General features: G+C 38.5%; 1 protein-coding gene across 2 annotated transcripts in view; it reads right to left on the bottom strand.

Annotated features, from left to right (window-relative positions):
* The window catches only part of FER (FER tyrosine kinase), a 165,284-nt gene that overhangs the window by 37,447 nt on the left and 106,856 nt on the right, over window positions 1-20,981 (bottom strand). Inside the window, exons 16-17 of one of the 2 annotated variants that reach the window (XM_056513421.1) lie at window positions 20,079-20,173; window positions 4,033-4,156 (exon numbers count right to left, since the gene is read on the bottom strand). In XM_056513421.1, coding sequence (XP_056369396.1) covers window positions 4,033-4,156; window positions 20,079-20,173 — 219 coding nt within the window. Of the gene's footprint in view, window positions 1-4,032; window positions 4,157-8,421; window positions 11,381-20,078; window positions 20,174-20,981 lie in introns of those variants that run through there. The other variant, XM_056513422.1, reaches the window with a different exon arrangement.

Here is a 20,981-nt window from a genome sequence, read left to right as displayed (position 1 = left end):
TAGATCTGTTGGCAGATAAAGTCAGCACCTAGAGATAAAAGAAAAAGTGGGAGGGATTACACTGATTGGTGAATGGAAAAGTAGATTTGCCTTTACAAACAAACTGTAGGTTTGCTGGTAAATAAAACTGGGTAACAGGAGATGAAAGAAGCAATGGGGGGGAAACTATGAATTCTACAAGAATTAAAAATTAAAAGAGAGGGTTATACATTAGAGGGTATCAGGTGTCAGGCGTTCCGGGAAGTCTGTGCCTCTCGAGTACCTCAGCCAATGGGGAAAGAGAGAGGGAAAAGCGGTCGGGAAATCAGGATAAAAAGGGAGGCTGCGTCCTCCAAAAATTTGAGAGATCCCAGGGGAATGCCCCATAGCCTCTCCCTTTATTTGAAGGAAGCAAAAAAGGACTCCTCTGTCTTCTTTTTGGACATAAACCTCTGGTGTTTGTGGATTAATTTTCCTTACACCACCAAGAGAGGTAATATGAGCTTTTAGCTCAGGAGCCTTCGAAAACGGTGGCAGTGTGCGGAGCCCCTGCAGTGTGCAGAGCCATGCAGAGCGGAGTTGTGCGGCCTCATTGGCATCTGGGAGCTGTTTTCTCCTGTTGAGAGAGGTTCTCTGTGATTTTCCCCCTCCTGGAATAGAAGCTAGGTGGGAAATTCTGTAATAATGGGAAACCGCCTATTGAAACAGGAGGAAACCATACTCTCAATTTGGAGGGATGTTCTTGAAGTCTTGGACGCCCCAATTCTGGACAAGGACTTGGTTGCTTTGTTAGCTTGGGCCAAGGAGAGTGGGTTTTCTGAGGATCAAGGTGTGGCCTTTTCTTTGAAGGCTTGGGGAGAGCTAGGAGATAGATTGTATGGAGCTCTGTGGGGAAGGGATGTCTCACTTTCCCCTCTGTTAAGCAGCTGGGTGATCAGTAATCAAAGGTTAATGGAGGAGGGCGAGGGGGGTGAGACAGGCTCTGGATGGAGCGAGGCAAGTTCAGAGAGTGAGGCAGGCTCAGAACAGAGAGAGGAAGAGTCTGTCTGCTATCCTGGCCACACCACGCTAGCGGCGCTGGGCATTGACGCCTTGCAGAGACCACCGGCTGGGAGCAGCCTCCCGTTGCAGCCCGCGCTGCCTGGGGGAGCAGCCCCCCCGCCCTGGCGGTGCTGCTTGCTCCCAAGAGGGTGATGCCATAAGCCAGCCCCTCCACCGTGCCGGTGCCGTTGCTCGATCCGCCTGCCGAGGCAGTGCCTCCACCTGAAAAGGTGGGGGTGGTGCTGGCCTGTCCGTCTAAATGCTGTCTGACCGTGACCCGCCTGCTGAGAGGGAGCCGTCGGCACCAGCCACACCAGCGGAGGAGGTGGTGCCGGCGCCTCCCTCCTCTCCGATGTTGAGGACCGACCTGCCCGCCAAGGCAGGGTCTGAGCTACCCTTCTCTGCTTTGGCAGAGGCAGGGTCGCCCTCTCTTCTTCCCTCGCTTGTTCACCCGGAAGGGATGCCGACCCCAGCGCTGCTTTCGTCAGCCAGAGCAGATCTGCCTCCCTGTCCGGTCACGAACAGACCCCTCCCATCAGTGTCTCCAGTTGCTTCACTGCTCCCACCCTGTGCTGACAGCAACGATGGCTTTGCCTTCACTTTAAAGGGGGGAGCTGCAGGGGCTGGTTTCATTTCTGCAGTGGGCATGGGAGGAGGGAGTGCTGGGGTAGATGTTTCTGAGCTCCATCCCATTGCTGAAAAGGAGGAACTGAAAACTTGCAATGATGATATTCAAATGAGAAAGGCTCAGGGTTTTCCTGTGCCTGTTCCTGATGCTGTCCCTGTGGTAGAACAGCTTTCATATGCTGACCAGCTCACCAAACACCAACCAGATGAAAACACTGACCAGATGATCCCTCTATAAGCAGGGAATGGACATTCATCTGATCATGTTGAAACTGTTGACATAGTTTTCATTGTTGTATTATAATAATCACTCTAAGTCTGGTGAATGGTGATGGCTTTTGCTATTGTATTAGAATTGGTTTTGCAGGGAAAAAGCACCAGGTGCGAAGATTTCCCTAGGCACTTCAGCTGTCCACAGATCTCCTAAGTGGCATTTGTTCTCCTTTGCAAGGGCCCTGTGGAGGATTACATTTCTCTTTCTTTTCTGGTTTTTTTATACTAGAAGGGGGAGTTGTGGGCACTGCTGAAGGCCTAGGCACATTTTAGCCAGGCCTTTTTCTCAGGTTCTGAGTCTTTTTCTCAGGCCATGAAACTTTCTTAGCTCTGGCCAGAATTTTTCCCAGGCTAGAGTCTTTTTCTTTACTATCAACACAAGAGAAAGAATAGTAAGAGAGATAAACACCTGCTGGATCCATGGGAAAGCCAGGGAGAAGAGGTGTCTTTCTCTGTCCAATGAACTGTCTGTATTCTGTTTTTCATGAACTATCTTATTTAAAGCCATGGCTTCCTTCAATAAATTGCTCTTTCTTGCACCAAGTAAGGGAGTGCCTTGTTGCTGTGTTCTTTCGCCGCGCTGTAACCCTTCATACAGCAACAAGATTTTAGCTCTTTTTCCTGACTTGGGAACTACATGACACATTCATATTCAGATTTACAACTGAAAACAAAGAAGCAATGAAATCTTCACATGATAGGACAATGCTCCACACATCTCTAGAGATACAGTGAAGCCACATTGTCATCTATGGCTACTAGAACAGTTCTATTCCACACACCTGTGCAAGAATACCCTTTTTCCAGTGTTAAAAAAATTTATAAAACTATCATTTAATTAATAAATACTGCTTTTTTCAGTAATTGCAATTACAAACTTCAGCTATCCAGCTACTATTTTTATCTTTGGTTTAATATTCTACGAACACAAGAGCTTAAACAGTCACTTCAGATTTAACACTGATCTGAGTGTTACAGGAGTTATTAAGCACTTATGAGCATTTATGAGGCTAGTGTAAATCACTAATGCTGTTACTTGCTCTGATTTTTATGCCATTATATCCTTGACAAACAAAGCCAGCCTGAAACACATTCTGCTATGACAGAATGCTTACAATCCTTTTTTTTTGTCTCACTGTTTCTTATGTTATGATCTTGCAGAGTTGCTTGAGTTAATGTGATGTGCAGGATTGCAACTGACCCATTCACTGCTGATAAAAATCTAAGAGAAATGCAGAAATGCTACTCAGGTCTCTGATAACAGCATTCACCAGAAAGGTGTTAAATCCCAAATGAACTGATTATGTAAGTGAGGTGTCACACAGCTCACCTACAGATGTTCTGCAAAGTATAAGACATCAACATCAGAAATGAAAGCATTCTTCATAATTTTTCCTGTGAAATGGATCATCATTATCTCTATATCTTGTATTTCAGCCACAGCATTAAGCAGCGTATATACTGTGCTATTCTGAGAGACAAAAACCAGGTGGAAACTAATTCCATCCCCTTTGATACAAATGGAGTATAAACAGCAACAGCAGAATCAAACTGGAGAAGAAACAAGAAAAAGGAATTGTAGGAATAGAAATAAGAAACTCCAACAGTATAATGCTAAAAATTCTTTTATATTTCAGAGACAGTAGTCCAGGCAATTAATATTTTAATACACAGAACTTTAGCGCTTCTCTATTATCTGAGAAACCAGTGGATCTTTCTGAAGCACACTTCAAACGTACCTCAACTTCTCTGTTGGCCCAGCAGGTGTTTGTAAATTTCAGACATAACATAAGCCTCACAGGCTGCTTCTTGCTATGATTCATTTTCACTGTATGAATCAGGCTTCTTATAATGCATATCATTGGGGTGAAAAAGAATTTTAAACTTCTATTAATAGCACCAAACTATAGACATCAAATAATGTAGCACTTATATTTTACCCAAATGAGTATTTTTAACTAGACAAGCAATAATGACCAGCTTTCAGAAAAAGTGCATTTTTTTAAAATCAGAGAGGCTCATTCCTATTATAATAAACACCACACACCTTTTAACACCTTGCATTTCCACTAAGCAAAGGTACAATCGTGAGAAAAAAAAAATCTTCCTTACCTATGTATACAATTTTTAGATTCAAGATATGCCATACCAGAGGCAGCATCTAATGAAAATTTCACCAACTGTTTGGTTTTCAGTTCATCCTTCTTCTTTCTTAGGAATGACAGGAAATCACCTCCTAGAAAATCAGACAGATTGACAGTGAGACAAACTGATAGGATACTCACATTTATCTCTCATAAGCGGAGCAAGACCAAACAAAATGCAGCTGTTCTCCTCATCGCATCAGTTTGAGGCTAGAAACAGGAAGGAACTCATCTTTCAAAAATATATTTTCCCTTAAATATTAGGTGCTTAAAAGTGAAAATTGCATAGCCTGCCTTTGATATACTTAGTCTTCACCAGTGTACATAAAATACAGACTTACTTAAAAAATGTTGACAAAAACAAGTGATAATCTGTGACATATTCTTCTCTAATCACAGAATTATTAATTGTGAATAAAGATGTTAGGTCCTATTAGCTACATGAAAGTAATTACTTTTCAACTGATCATTTGCAGTTATGTTTCTCAAATTCTACACTGATGTGCTGGAGGAGTGACGGAGTGTTTTCTTTTTGGGCAATATTAGCTGGACATTTGACCAGGGCAGTGGAAGGTGAACAGTTATTACAGTGCCTTCAGAGTCTTCTGCCTTGGAGGGGCAAAGTCATTGTTCTCCCATCTGAGAAGTGAGAGGGGTCAGGGTGGAGAACTTCCAAAAAGCAAACAGTGTTAATAAAAAATATTCTGAAAAACTGATATAGGACAAGGTTGAGCTGGAATAATGTTATGAAAACACTGCGAAGTCAATATAAATGTATTAAAGATTTGTCTAAAATATATATTTGACAGTAGCCAGTCATTGCTCCAGTATTTGTTTCCTTTCATTTAGGACTGAACTGACTATTAGGATTCTTTCTTGCAACCTGTTACACAATTTTATGTACTGCCTTTTCTTAGCAATAGGAAATGACGGCATTATATTAAAAGTTTCATATGTGATTTCTTTAGGAGGCTATCTATATATATATTTCATAGTGTAAGAAATAAAGTAAGACAATATTAAAGAAAAAAGTCAGATGTTATGAAGCGTAATTGTAATGCGTTCAGACATTATATTGGAGGTGCCCTTTATTCCCAGACTGGGTAACACACAGATGGGAGAGCAAGAGGTGGCTGGATTGCCTTGACTCTAAAGCCAATTTGAAATACCCTATACTGACTTTTAAATTCCAGTGAAAAAGGACAGATGACTACTGCAAACTGGACTGGGTAATAGTCACCTTTTCTTTAATCTGAGAGGTTACTGACATAGTCTGGTAACTGGTACAAAGTAGGTATTGACAGTGGGAAGTAAGATAAACACTCCAATTAATTATGGATCATTTCTTGTGCTTGTAAACTGAATTATTCTAGTTACAGAAGACAGCTAAAAATAAGTTTTAAGCAATTCAGTTCCCCAACACACACAACAAGCTGATGAAAATTTTGTTATTTATGTGCTGAGACCTCACTGCTCTCTACGCAGGAATAATCTTCTAATGAGAAAGTATCACTACATGCCTTTATGAATGTGAAGTATTCCCTTCTTGACAAACTGTCAAATTACTTGAATGAGAGCAGTAAATCAAGGTAGCTAATAAAAATACATTTAAGACCTTAAAAGACATTTAAGATCTTAAAAAAAATCTCTACTGTCAATTAGCCAGTGTTTCAATACTGAAGATTAAGAATTGCTGACAACTTTCAGAAGGAAGAACTGAAGAACTGAAAAGACAGATAAGCTCAGTTTGATATTCTGGGAAAAAAAAAATAAATAAAAAAACAAACAAAAAAGGAAAGAACACAAACATGCAAGAAACCCGCAGAAACAAATGCCATCAAAATCTTGAAAAATTCTCTATTTAAAAAAACTTGCTATAACAACATCAGTATAAACTATAATCCTCACAATTCATATTCTTTGTATAAATAAGTTAATGCTCTCCACAATCAACAGTGAAACTATCTGTTCTCACATAACAAAATATTAAAGACAACAAGGAAACTTAAGATAAACTTTAAACAAAAGAAAACCCAACCATATCCATTAAAATTTTTAAAAATAATACATATTATCAATCAGTTTCCAATATGCTCAGGCAATCAGATTAATATTCCAATTTTCAACAGTTTCTTTCTGAATGATATTAAAAGCTGCTCAGTTGCTTACATCAGAATATGTCAAACTCACAAAGCACATGCCTGTTACCTGCCAATGCTATTCACTACCATCAGGAAGTGATTCAGACTTGTTAATTTTCAGTGTGATATGCACTGTACAAAATTCTAGGATTTCCAGCAAAAACATCACCGTATGTCAAGCTATATACAGTGCACTTAATGTCTATCACCAAGAGAGAGTTTTAATTACATTAATCAGTCTCGGAGTTTTCACAGCTGTCCTGTTTTCTTGTATCTGTCCTTGCATAGAAATGGCAAAAACATTGTCGCGGTTTTGGTTCAACCAGGCAGAAAAACCAATTTCGTGTAGTGGATTTGGTTCGCCAATTTCTGGGCCAATTTCTGGGCCAATGCACCAATTTATGTCGTGGGTTTACTGTTGGTCAAATTGCCAATGCACACACTAGAATTATTTACTCATTTCCTGCTGTGAGATAGGATTAGGAGGAAGGCAAAACAGGCTCAAACTTTAAAGGAAAACTTTATTACAAGAAACTACAAGAAAAAGTAATAAGCATCAGAATAAAACTTTCAGAACACTTCTCCTCCCTCCACAACTTCTTTTCTTTCACACCAAACACATACAGAAACAAATCAGTTTACCATCTCTAAAAACAGTCTTTCACCAATTTACTTGAGAGAGAAGTTTCTCTTTTCAATCTATGGAGATTTCTCCAAAAGAAAAGTTTTCTTGTGGCCTTGATGTCTGTCATGGTGTGACTTGGGTTTGCCAGCTTTAATATATTTAATTTGTTTTAGAGACGGGACCCAGGAGTAGAGACAAGGCAGGCTTAAAACTTAGAAAGGTACAAGAAGAAATTTATTAATAACACAAAAAAAAAAAATATTCAGAATAAGACCCCTAGATTGTTTCCTCCTCCCCTTCATTCAGCATTTCTTACCAAGAAACATACAGAGAGCACTTCAGTCAGTGATACATTCAAATAATCAGTTCAGTTTACTTAAGAGAGAAAAGTCCCTTTTTGGTTATGGCTTAGGGGGCGTCTTTTACTTTCACAATCCACATCCGCCCGGGAAAAATATTGCAGATTATGATTTTTCCTCCCATTTTGTCACAGTCCTTTTAGAGCTGTGCTATGGGTTATGTTACACACATGGGGTAGTACTTTTAAAGGCAGGCTGCTGAAAAACAAGATTCTCTTCATCTTCTTTACTATCAAATGTCTCTGTCTTTATTCCAGTCCCAAGACAGAGAGAGAGCTCCAATTCTCCAAGGCAAAAAAATCATCTCTTTCTCTATTAAATGTCTCTGTTCACATTTCAGTCCCAGAACAGAGAGCTATATTCCTCCAAGGCAAAAATAAGGTTCTTCTTCTCAAGCATCCAAACCTCCCCAAGTATATTTCACAGTTTAAAGGAATTTTAGTAAAGTCACCATCCCCTTAGCCCACAGAAAGGTTTTCAGCTACTTATCAGTTCGCATCTTTTCAATCTCTTCCCACCAGGAACTTTATCTTCATTGCGCTGACTTCTGAAGTCTCCAGGCTTTATTCCTTCCCATTCCGGAGAGCTTAGAAAAATCGAGGATCTTATCCAGGCATGAAGAAGTTACAATTGTATCCAGATCGTGAAGAAACAGCAGGGGCAGCTGGAGGCCTCTTCTCTCAGAAGGAGGAGGGAAGGGGGAAGGGAGAGCCTTTGCTGGCTCCCCGATCCCCCCTGCTCGGCCATGCCACGTGGAGAGGGGAGCTCCGGGCCACGCGGGGCCACGCGGTCAGGGAGGGGGGGCGGGACCATGCGGCCGGGCCGGGCCCCCCGCAGAGCCGGGGCCGGGGTCCCAAGCCGGGCCCCAGCAGAGCCGGGGTGCCGAGCTGGGCCCCCCGCAGAGCCGGGGCACCGGGCCGGACTCCAGGCCGAGCCCAGAGCCGGGCCGCAGCCCCCGGCCCGGGAACCACCACCACCCCCGGAGACCGGAAGCCGAAAAAGAGAGAGAACAAAGCTGAGCCGCTGTAACTTGGGAAAGCGAAATAATTTTTCATTGGTTTCCCGAGCTGTCCATCACCAAATCAGCTCTCTGATTGGTGGCAGCAGCCCACAGGGGAAGCTCCCAGAGATGGGAGAGCCTCTCCCACTCCCCAGCTTCAGGGGAGCCTGCTCGGAGGTGAATCCACCCCTCCCCCCAAGCACGTGAAACCAACACAATGTCACAGTGAATCAGCCACCCAGGAGAATGGAAATCTGATTACTATGTAAAAACTCCTTCTTCAACTAATAATCTTTCCACAATCATTATTGAGGACCATATCAATTTACAGACCACACTTTAACGATTATAACAGTTCAAACAAAAGCTGTTTTGTCTTTAAAAACTGACATCTTCCTTCTTCTTTTTCCTGGGGGACAGCAGGGATCTTAATCTCTCCTCTTAATTCAAACCTATGGGATCACAGCCATTTCAACATCTGCTTACTTTAGCACAAATGCCTCTGCTCATGTTAACAATAAGAACATCCATCCACCCCATAATGCCTTTCTGAGTTATAGGGAAATGAGAGTCTCTTCTCCATAGCTTAAAAGAAAGAAATTTCAGTCCAAGAGCAAGGCATCTCCATCAATTTCATCCATCTGGGACCTGATGTTCCTCCTTCTGTCTGACTTTGGTGTTTTCATTCTGTTTTCTGTGCATATCCTCATCTTGGTCCTTTTGTTTCACTCAGGAGGGAGAACAAAGTGTCTGCAAGTCACATTCTGGGCAGTGAAAGAGTTAATACCTTGCCTGGGCAGTGGCAGGAGCAGTTGGGGTGGAGAATTTCAGGCCGCGCTGGGGGCTGGGCCAACATCGCAGGGCCCAGTGAGAAGAGATGGTGGCTGCTCTGGCTGCATGACTGTTCTCTGGCATTTGCTACATTCAATTCCAGCCGTGGGCTGATGGTCTTCCCTCCTCCTGCTTGGCAGGCAAAGGGTGGGGGCCTTGCCAGAGCAGGGCCCAGCGTCTCTCCTGCATGCTGTGCAGGTGCCGCATGGGGCGAGTCTGGCCGCCCGGAGCAGCTCCAGGCCAGTGAGCCCGCACCGGGCGCGGGGAGGAAACCTGGACCTCAGCAGCTGTGCGAGCCTGGCCTCCCCTTCTGTGGGGCTGCCGAGCCCTGCCTCAGAGCCTGCCCTCCCTTGCCTGGGCCAGTGTTACCTGTACTGAGGCCAGAAGGGAAAGAGAGCTTTCCCATCGTTACTGTGTTTTAAAATGTGAATGTCACAGAGGCGTGCCCATCTCTGTCATTGCTTTATCCAGCTGTCAGTTCTCAAAACCAATCACTGACTGACTTTGTCAGACATAGAGGAAACCTAGCTGCTCCTCTCAGAAAAATCACTTCCATGGGCTGTCTTTAGTGCCAAGCCAGCACAAACATCTTCCAAATATTCTATTTAATATTAATTTAAAAGAAGTGTTAGTAGCAGACAAACTAAAACAATTGACACCCATTTCACTCTGTACAATATACGCAATGTTTAAGCTAAATCTGATTATCCTCAACATTCTGATACTAGCATAGGCTTAAGCAGAAATCCCATGAGAGCAGCCTGTTAAAACTGTGTTCCTGAACATAGCCCTTCATGTATTTTGCTGTGAATGGGAAATATTTTTCATTACATGCAGGAATTCTGAGAGTGAAAATACCACATATCAGCAATTTCTAGTGTTAACTGTGCTTCACAGCATAAACTTCTTGTTGCACAATAAGTGACATATCATGGTAATAAAACAGTTCGCTCCACTGCACACAAATAAGCAAACTATTGCTTTGAAAAGGAACAAAAACCCTGTGATCTATGAGAAGAAACCAAAAATTCAAGTAACAACAATGAAAAATGTTAAACAGGTTTACAGAGTATGTAGTTATGGCAATCTCTGATTTGACTGCATTTATAATCAACTATGACCACATATTTCAGTGTTTGCCTGAGCTGGTGTCCACAGTGACACCTATCTGCTTGCTCTAGGCATTCTTGGCATCATTCTGACAACTAAAATATGTTTTGAAATGATGATGGGAAAACTCCCACTGAATTGGCATATAGACATATATTGTTTATATATTGTATCTCTATCTCATATCCTAATAATATTATAAATTATTATACAGATATTAATAACAGTTTTAATACAATACCAATTATTATAAATTATACTAAGTTATACTGTAGAAACTCTAAAAGGCATTCTCAGTTTGAGAACTTAAATGGTCAGTATTTCAAGTAATCTTAAAGTTATTTATTCCTTTATTGCCCAGTATCTTAATCCCATATATGTGGGATCTAAAACACAAACACAAATGGCGTTACTTAAAACTATTAATTTAAAATAGTAAACATGCATCTCTAGGGAATTCTAGGAGATATGTTTTTTAAGTATGTAAGAAGCTATTTGACAAGCCATTTAAAATACAAGGGTTTAAAACCGTGAAACACTCATTTTCAATAAACTACTGTGCCTTCACTTTTCAACTAATGCATCATTTGTGTGCAGTGCAGTGCTTTCACTTTTTTTTGTTCTCTTATTTTATATATGTAGTAACAGAAATTGTAAATAAACCCAAGGTTTATTTTTCTAACTGCTTACCGAGTACTATTGTGAAATCCAGTTAAAACTTTATTTTTCCTGTTAAGCAAATCAAGTAAAAGTTGTTATAACCATGCAAAGTGCTGCAAAAGTAAAATCAACAATGGCAGTAATGAAGTATGAGTAGAAATACCTGTATGTGAAAACAAAAGATGAAGAAAGAAAAAAAAAAAAAAAAGAATTGTGTGTATTGAGACCCAAGGACAGGAGTGGCAGCAGCAAAAGAAGCAAACACAGAGAAAATATGGCTTGTACCAGAACTCTGCTGTGGATGACTTTTTAGCAGACAACCTTTGATGAGACCAGAACAGAGATGACTAACAAGCACAAAATAACTGCACTGTGATAAAATGAAAACAAGAAGAAGGTTACAACACATTTATATGTGCTGTTTGACTTCCTTTCAACGGGATGACAGACCAGCGACATATGATAATCAAAATAAAAGAAATATTGACAATGCTCAGCAGTCCTGCTTTAGATGCCAGGTGGATGAAATAAGGTAGAGCATGTAGCCAATATCCCATGTGAAATAAGTATCCAAAACAGTCTGTCATCACCTGTCAAAATGAAACCAGAAATCATGGTGAGACATCAACAGCTAGCATCCCTTTTTTTCTGTGCTGCCAATATAACACTAACCAGACTATCTGCACTCTTACATTTTAGTATGGTGGCTGTAAGGAAACCCACTCTGAGTGTGTAGATAAAAACTACTTCAGAAACTAACTGAAAGGGAAATCATCTTTCTCTAGGAGGTCTTCCATTCTTCAATAAATAATTCCTCTAACTGTATTATGCTCAATAATCCATAAGTGAAGGCCTTGAAAATTATTCCAGATTAGAGAGACATGGTAGCTGATGTGAAACAGAATTTACCAGAAGAACAGAGGGTTTTTTAATCTAAAGAAAAACAATAAAGATTTTTTTTAAACACAGACATATTAAATAACTACTATAGCAAAAACTGTTCTAGACAAAGTAAAAAAGAAGTGGATAACAGTGAATAAAAAGAAGTAAGTTGAATACAGAAGTTTTTGCAACTACCAAAACATTTCACTGATTTTTTATGCTTGGTAGTTTTTATTCAGTATAGAAATGGATTTTCTAGTTTCATCTACTTGCTGATTTGATTTTGTATAATATTGGTACAAAATACAGTAACTTCAAAGCCTAGAACATGTGAAGAGATAAAAATACAACTGCAGTCTGAAATGCTACAATAAAAGGAGACCAGAGCTTTCGTCCTGTTTTACTAAACAGTAGCTCTGAGGCAAAAGGAATTTTTAATCACCACAACCTACACCCTAACAAAGAAATCTGACTTTTCTTAATAATCTGGAATTCATGAAGCAAAGAGGGAGGAAAAGAATCATGTGGATTACAGGGCAACGAGCAAGGCAAGGAAGAAGAAACAGGGTCTGTATGTCCGTGTGCATGTAACTGCACGAGGGCTGGTGAGGAGAGGGAAAAGTTGGACACACAGAGAGAAGAGTCCATGGGAGGTTTCTGGTTCTTTGAGTGAAACGCCCAACAAGAGGAGATGGCGCAGGTGGAAGCACAGCAAGTTGCAGAGACAGAGAGACAAGTCAAAATGGAAGCTGGAAACTTAAGAGGCTGAAGTAAGAGAGAGAAGCAGACGGGTGTTTGTGAGAATAGAAACTGTAGGGTAGACAGAAGGTGGCTTCAGTAACCATTAATAATGAAAAGATAACTTATTTAATTAGAAAAAAACAAAGAGAACCGAATAGAAAACAAAGCCAGTCACTATCACTGCACCTTATCTCTAACTGGAATTTGATTGACCTTTTTTTTGTTGTTGTATTGATTTTGGACAGCGTACAGTACAGGATGTGACTGCTAGATAGGACTCAGATCTGAAATCCGCTCACAAAAGACAGCTACAGAGGATGTAAAACCAACACAACCAATGGGTCAGATCATGCAAAACCTTATTACTAAAGTTTTAATGACTCCCTAAAGAGAAGCAATTAGAAAATTAAAAAAAAAAAAAAAAATCTCTGTAGATCTCTGTAGAGATCTCACTGCCTCCAGAAACAAAAAACACACCAAAGCAGAAAATGCAGCAGCTGAATTGCACAATGCGAAACTAGAAGTTCAGATATTTCCCAGCATCAATCAGCATTCCAGGCCTGTGTATCAAATTAGTGGCACCTCAGAGACAGGAGGACTAATCTAAGGCTCAAGTAAGCCATGATATACATGTACTGTTCTTAACATTTGCTCTCCTTTATCAAGGAAGATAATTAATTTAGCAGAAAAGCTAAAGATAATATGGATATTGTACTTTATATTAATAAATAAATTATATACTTCTCAGTCTCAGAACTGAGTTTTTACTTATAAATGGGTCTACTGGCTCCAGTGCAAGTAACAAGAGAAAATGCACAAAAACAGCTATGATTTGGTGCTATACTCTGAATTATCACTACATGCAGAAAATAAGAGCAATTCCACAAAACACTGAGTAAATTGTATCAGCTCTTCAGCACCACCTATAATGGATCTATAGTACTTCTTCGCTTTATGCCCTGGATCCCTCTTTTCCAAGAAAAGCCAAAAACTGAGCCTGGTAGGTCAAGCAAGACACGAGGCTTTCTTTGCAATGTTTCTGACATAATACACCCTGTGGAAGTTAAGAAGTGCTGTAACATAGAAAGTAGCAACGGAGGCACATTTCAGAAGAAACCAAGCCAGAGCAAAGCAAACTGCAGGACAGCATAAACAGGGTTGAAGAGGTAACTTCAGAGCTTGGGTAAAGAACATAGAATCCCTTGGGTTGGAAAAGACTTCCAACATCATAAAGTTCAACCTTCAACCAAGCACCACCATAAACCATATCCAAGCCATATCTGGAAGGTCCAGGTTTATCTTCTGAGTACTTCCAGGGGCTGTGACTCTGGGTACAGGCACAACAGAAATGGCTGTGCTCATTCCAGTTCTGCCTGGGAGTCAGGGCAGCTCACATCGAGCAGTGCACACTTGAGCTAATAAAACCTGTCACCTCTGATTTGTTTCTGCATCAGTGGCACAGGCAATTTGCATCCCAAATGATTCAGAACAGACCTCTACAGGTTACTTTATCCATCTGCAAAGACAGACTTATGACCTTGCTGAACTCCCCTTTGGAAGCTGGCTACACATCTAGATAAAAGCTGAGTATAGCTGAAACCTAATTCTGACAATCTTCCCATGCTATTAGATTACTGGATATTTCCATAGCTATTTACATGTAAAGGCATAGCTCTACCTCTTTCCAGCTGCCAGCAATCAAAACATATCAACATGAGGTAGATAAAACAAGGAACACAAACTCACTGTTAAATTAAAAAGGAAGTTGCTTTTTTTAAAAGCATGTATCTATTATCAGAAAGGAATTCCATGGTGGTATCAGGAAGGCACACTGGTACTTCAGTGAAATGCAATGCATTAGTAGGAGAATGAAAAATATCCATTAATACACACTGGGGAGAGGGAGTGAGAATTAGCTCAGGGCAGATCATTGCTATCAGAGCAGATCACTGATACAATAGACTAAATATGGTCTATGGCCACAGAATGGATCTGGAGACAAGAGACAACTGCTGGAAAATTATTTAGAACTGCCTGAGGCAAGGGTCTGGTACAGGAAGAGCATCTAGTTTTCATAACATCATAATATATAACACCCTCATCATGGATCATATTAGCATAATGCATATGCTATAAGAAGCTATATTAAGACTCAACAGACAAGACAGACACTTCAATTGCCTATATTTGAATGCCTGACATAGTAGAAATAAATTTATTCCAAAATATTTTTATATTGGTTATATTGGTTATAAAAATGCTTAAATATATAGAAACCTGAAATAGAGAAAGTAGGCTACCAACTTGAGATTAAACATTCCAGGTTCTAAAAGGAGCAGGTCACAAAACACACGAAAGCTTCCTTCTACTACCTTGAATGAAGCATTGGAACATACAAAGATGTTTGCATCTACTTTTAATTAAACAAACCTTTCCAGAGAGAGCTGGTGCAAGCATGATGATGGTGCTTATCTTGCAGACTCTGCTGGAGGGACAGAGGCACCATGAAAAACTCTACAAGATAAACTGCTGAAATAATTGCATAAAGTGATAACTGCACCACAGGATTGCACATGTATCCTCAAACCACTCTATTCTAAAACACACATTTCAGGGACGTGCCAAGTTCTTACCTCTAAATTAAGTTATCCTTTCAGGACTAACTAAGATTCAAGTAAATTGAAATTAACATAAAGAAAGAGAAGAAAGAATGTTGTAGCTTATGATTGCTTTTTGCATCTTATAGATTACACTTGATCTTGATTTGTTCTTCCCTTAAAGGAAGAGGAAAAAACATTCAAATTTTTAATGGGACTCCTGCAGCTCCTTTTAGATTACTTGGGGGATTATGATAAATTATAAGCAAATGAAAATGCAGTAAAATAATCCTGAGTATTGCATTGAATTATAACCCATTTTGTCATCCATGATCACTAAAAAAGAAGCTGGGGGAAAAAGACGATAGAAAGGGTAAAAGAGAAGGGCAATTGTTTCTTTTTTTCCCTTCTTTTTTCATGAAAAGATGATGAGTTTGCTCTGAAAAGAAGCAGGCTCTGTAGCCCCTTCAGCATTTTCTTGATAAATATGTTTCATGACCCAACAAAATTCAGCATTCATTTGTCTCAGGTTGTCAGTCTGGACTTTGGTAGTATTCCAGGCAGTCTTTTTGATCATCATATAATCTTGCTATAAATGAACTGTTATGAAAACTCCTTATGGCCCATGCAGCCTTAAGGGAAAATGGCAAATAGTTCTTTTGCTGTTCTGAATACCAAAGCAGCTCCTCATAATTATTTCTCTTTCTTCAGCTTTAAGGTCAACAATGCAAGATAAAGCACAAAAATCCCACCGGGACAACAGACACAGAGGAAAACAGAAAAAAAACCCAAACAAACAAACAAACAAACAAATAAAACAAAACAAACAAACAAACAAAAAAACCCACAGAAAATATTAGACTGACTTTACAAGTAACATTCTTTATTACAGAGCATTATAAACTCTTGCATGAAGTTCTTTTCTTTCTCATGTGGGAAACCATCATTAGAAAATTCCAGTGGTTGTGTATGCATCAATTCTCCCTGAATAGCTTTAGGACTCGTACATTACTGTATCGTCAGTCGGGTCAGTCAAGTCCATAAGACAATACAAACTCAAGGCTCTATACTACCATCAAACATTTGGCAAGTCTCAACATATTTGCCCAAAATTTACTTTCAATTCTTACTTTAACTTCTATCTTCCTTATGATAAACTGTATACTTAAAGTGTTTCACAACAGATTAATAAAAAGTGACTGTATTTGGTTATGAAATAATGTAATTATGAAATAATTCCAATATTTTTAGATCAGAAGACACCAGAAAAAACCACCAAAGGTGACCTCTGCAGTAAACCTTATCAAATTATCTTAGAGAACATTTTACTATAAAGCAGTAAAAATTAGGAAGAATATTACAAAGAAAATTACTTATAGCAATCTATATGATGTTCAGATTCCTTCAAGATACTAACATGTTGCAAGTCTGATTTATCGAAGCAGTTTCAGCCTTAATATTTTCAAACTAGGAACAATAGTTGTTCCTAGAGAATAGTTGCTTCTAGAGAAAGAGTCATAGGTTATACAAGAAAGGGAAATCTCTGTGGTAAGTTCTCCATTAACAACAAAATGCTTTAATAGAAAGATTTCCAAGTAGACTTGTTCTCTCATTTCTTAGTCTACTAAAAATTTCACAGAAGAAAACCAGGCCACGGTAAAATTCAGGGGGTTAAATCATTACATGGTAGTTGGGAAGTCATCCAGCACTGGACCCTTATAAGGATCTGAGCTGTCTACCCTTTTAGTTAGTATTTCAATGTCATTTAGGTAAAGAAGAATAAAATTAATTATTTACAAGAGTGCTCTAAAGGTTATTGCAAATTTATCCATTATGCAACTACAAAAAATTTAAAACCATCTGCTTGGCTAAATTCCTTTTTCACAGAAGCTAGCTAGTATAACTTAAGCCTGCAAATCAGATTTCATATAGATCTCAACTTACAAAGACACAAAACTCTTATAAGAAAAATAGTAACAGTTTATTGATTCATTTTCCATGGCTATCTTGGTAATTTTGGGAAGGCAAGCAGAGAAAAGGTAGGACAATTTGTTTAGTATTTTAAAAAAATATATCTTTTAGCAACTCTCTGCAAATTCCTGAATGGTGTTTTTAGGTCACATTTCTTGCATACATGAAACTTTCCATATATACATGAAGGAATTGCTGCTACATACATTTTTAGCTTGTGCTTATATGACAAAGAACACTTTACTTAGTTTATTTTTTCAACAGTTAAAAGAATAGCACATAGAAAGCAAAACTAAATCTAAATTCTAAAATAAATAAACATATTTACAATATTCTACATATTTTACAATATTCTGCACACATTCTACATTGTACACATTTTGTACAAGACTTTCCTTCCCACTTGCAGAGGAACCAGCAGAAAGACCTGCAGGACAAGGCTCAGGAGAGAAGAGACCTGGCTCTCTAAAAACCCAGCCAACGGCAGGGAGACCAGACACATTTTCCTATATGTGCATCCCTTAAAGAGAGATCTATGTAACATACATATACATTATATTAAGATCTTTTTCTAGTGCCTTGATAGACGGATTGCAAAAAGGATCAAGTCTTTCCTTCTGTATGGAGTAATCTACGATAGATTGACACTGGGAAGACATGTACAGTGAGATCAGCATGATCAACAGAAGTGAACAGTAAGTCAATGATGTTTCTAGCTAACTAATATGTAGTTAGATGCTTTCAAGGCCAAGTGAGGTGGGGCTCTGAGCAACCTGTTCGAGCAGAAGGTATTCCTGCCCATGGCAGGGGGTTAGAACTAGATGATCTTCAAGGCCCCATATACCCCAAACTATTCTATGTATCCATGATATGCTACATTGTTTATTATTTCAGTTAATCCTTCCTAAATCACCCTTCTTGACATTTCTTTATCACTATGATTCTTACTACAGGACAATTATAAGACATGTCACTTATGTTAACATCCCCCATACCACCCCTAAAGAAAAAGGTCTACTGCAAAGGATGTCTTTTGACAATTTTGTTTCTCTGTTATTTGCTGGCAACCTTTTGACTATTTTTGAATGTAACAAAGGATGGATGCATAAATAAAGATGTATCTGCAACCTTTCTTTACTGTTTTCACTGATGCTTTTATCCATATGTATGGTTTTTAATCCTATTTACACTTGCAAAAAAGGTATCTCTGCAGAGCCAGTTTATGACAGAATCACTAACAGAGTAGTAGCACCTGTCTATATAAAGTGGTAAGTTTCAATGTACATTCCTAATACCCGAATAAATTAAGCCTCTGATTTTAAATCAGAATTTGGAATGCAAAGCAGAATTAGCTGCTATAGAACCACACCTCGAGTCTCAAAAGACACAGTAGATGTATAGCCTACATGTATCTGGGATATAAAAATGGCAGAAGATGTGGAAGCATAGACAGAAAACAAAGGAGAAGCCTCTTGTTTTGTGGAGATGCTTCTAATTTTATCCTCGGGAAAAAACTGTCAGACATTTATAAATTACAAGTGTTCTCAGCCATACATTCACAGAATACAATTCTAAGTTAAAATTTTACATTTTTAGCTATTAAACAGTATGCCAGAGTCAAACTTCTTAAACACCTTGAAACATAGACATATTTAAGACAAAACAATGAAGATACTAAGAAGCTTAGTGTCAAATGGAAGACAAGTTTACCACTATCCTGCTGCCTCAAAGGGCAGCACTATTCAGAGTGCTATTAACACAAGTCAGAGCACTATTAACTATTATTTTTTGTAATCTGGCCAAACTTGTCACTAGAAAAAAGAGTAATATCAGAATCACTGCTTCTCTATTCATCTAAGTGATTTGACTTTTCTCTGGCTCCCTTATGTTTTCTGCTGATTTCAGTCTCTTGGTGTGCCAAGATGTAAGAGCACGTGGGGAAATGTGATGGCTTAAAGACAGTCCCATGTTTATGAGGGTGTGCAGACAGAGCAGCCAGCTCAGGGGGTTTACAGACCATTGAAATAGAGCAACAGTTCTCTTTGCAAGAAGCTTCTTTCTGAAGCAAATTCAAACCCAAGAATATTTGGATAGACTTGAACTGCAAAACAGGCATGAGAAACAGAGGAAATTCTCACTCAATTCCTTCTCAATTGCATTAGCATGTTTCAACCACTTGTACAAGGCTCTGAAAAACCTGAACCAGAATGATAAAGGTGTTAAAAGATCAGGATTTACTTTTATCTTCAGAGATGTCAGGAGAAGCTGATTACTAAAGTACCCTTTAAAAACTGACGACACTGCTTTCAGTCTCAATTTTAATAAAGTTATCATGCATAAGACTATAATAATCTAATTTAATAAAGGCAGAAAACTCCACAAGGTCAAATATTTCATTAGTGCTCTCATTCTACAGACAATATTCAAGAATTATAAGCAATCTAAGTCTTCCTGAATAAAATGGCTCTTAAAGCAGCTTGTATAATTTTGAAGACAAATCCAGTGATATATAAAACAAATACATTGTTGCACATTAAGCAGTACTAGAGGCTACCAAACTAACACATTTTCAAATCAACAAAGAGGCAAAATTGCCCAAAAGCTGTTAACAGCCCAACAATTTGAAATTCACTCTAGCCATTGCTAAATAAAATTAATTCAATTCCAAAAATAAATCAATAGCAACCCAAAAACCAAACAATACATTCTGGTAAAGAAAAAAATGTGTATTATTAAAGGTGACCCAAACATAAGTAATTAAAATTAAGACATTACCCAGACATGAAGTTTCTTTAAATACTTCTTAATATTCACTACCTAACTCTATTGTTCAAGGAAATACCATCTAATATCTCAACAGGAGAATGATGTAACTTCTGTTCTCTTTAAAGGCTACAGTAAAATTCTCAACGGATTTGTGGAGCTCAACACCTCCAAAGCTATGAGAGCCCAGCATTTCCAAAGATTTGCAACAGAATGACTTCCAACATCAGACACAAGAATGCAGAATAAGATAAATAGAAAACAATACATTTCACATTTGGAAACAATGAAACCTATGGAAATATGCTGGGAAAAAAAGGGAAAAAACCATTACCTGGTACAAGTTCCATAACGATATAAATAGGCTGTCGTTGAGTGCAAACTCCTATAAGTTTTACAATATTAGGATGATCATATTGTTTGAGTATTCTGTAAAACAAACAAGAAATTTATTATATTAATAAACTTTACTGTACAGGCTGATTAAATATTACAGAAAAATATCTTAAACCTTTAACATTATTTTAATGGAAAATGTCATTATTGTTATCAAAGAAAAAAAAATCATTACTGTTACGAAAATCAATGTAACAGATCAATCACCACTCTGAAATAAAAATCATTATTGATTCACTAATAAATCTAAAATTATTCTTATTGTAATTTTACCATTTATCTATGTGACATTTATCTATTTATCTATACAAATGAAAAACAGCCTGAGAGGTTTGCAGTTTCTTAAGAACCCTTGTATTTAATCAGAATTTCAGTGGCAGACCAGAAGCAGAGCTACATCAAAACAGTATGCACAGCATGCCTATATGCTTCTCTGCTGCACTGTTCAAAAGCACCCTTGTTCTAATTTCAGTTTGAGAGATTAATTAATATAATAAGTTTTAGAGGACTATGAGGACAGCAATTTTAAGAATTAAATGAAAACATTTACATCGTTTGACACAATGCTTTAATAAGAACATTTCCAGCCAAAAGCAGCATTTTATGATTTGTAAGTGAAATGAAGAGTAAGAAAAAACTCTACAGAGACTTTGTAACTTAAATGTTTCTTCTGATACTTGCTGACTCAAAGCACTTCCTCTTTTTTCCCTTTTTTCCTAGGATCAAGCATAAAATACTAACCTTCCTGATACATACATATTTAGCGAAAAATAATACATTCAAATTTTTCCCCTTAATGTCAAACTGCTTAACAAATTACATTTCTCTGCCATTGCCAAAT

Source organism: Oenanthe melanoleuca, chromosome Z, assembly GCF_029582105.1.
Source record: "Oenanthe melanoleuca isolate GR-GAL-2019-014 chromosome Z, OMel1.0, whole genome shotgun sequence".
In the NCBI taxonomy this organism is placed as follows: Eukaryota; Metazoa; Chordata; class Aves; order Passeriformes; family Muscicapidae; genus Oenanthe; species Oenanthe melanoleuca.
This window is presented reverse-complemented; position numbering and strand designations above follow the sequence as displayed.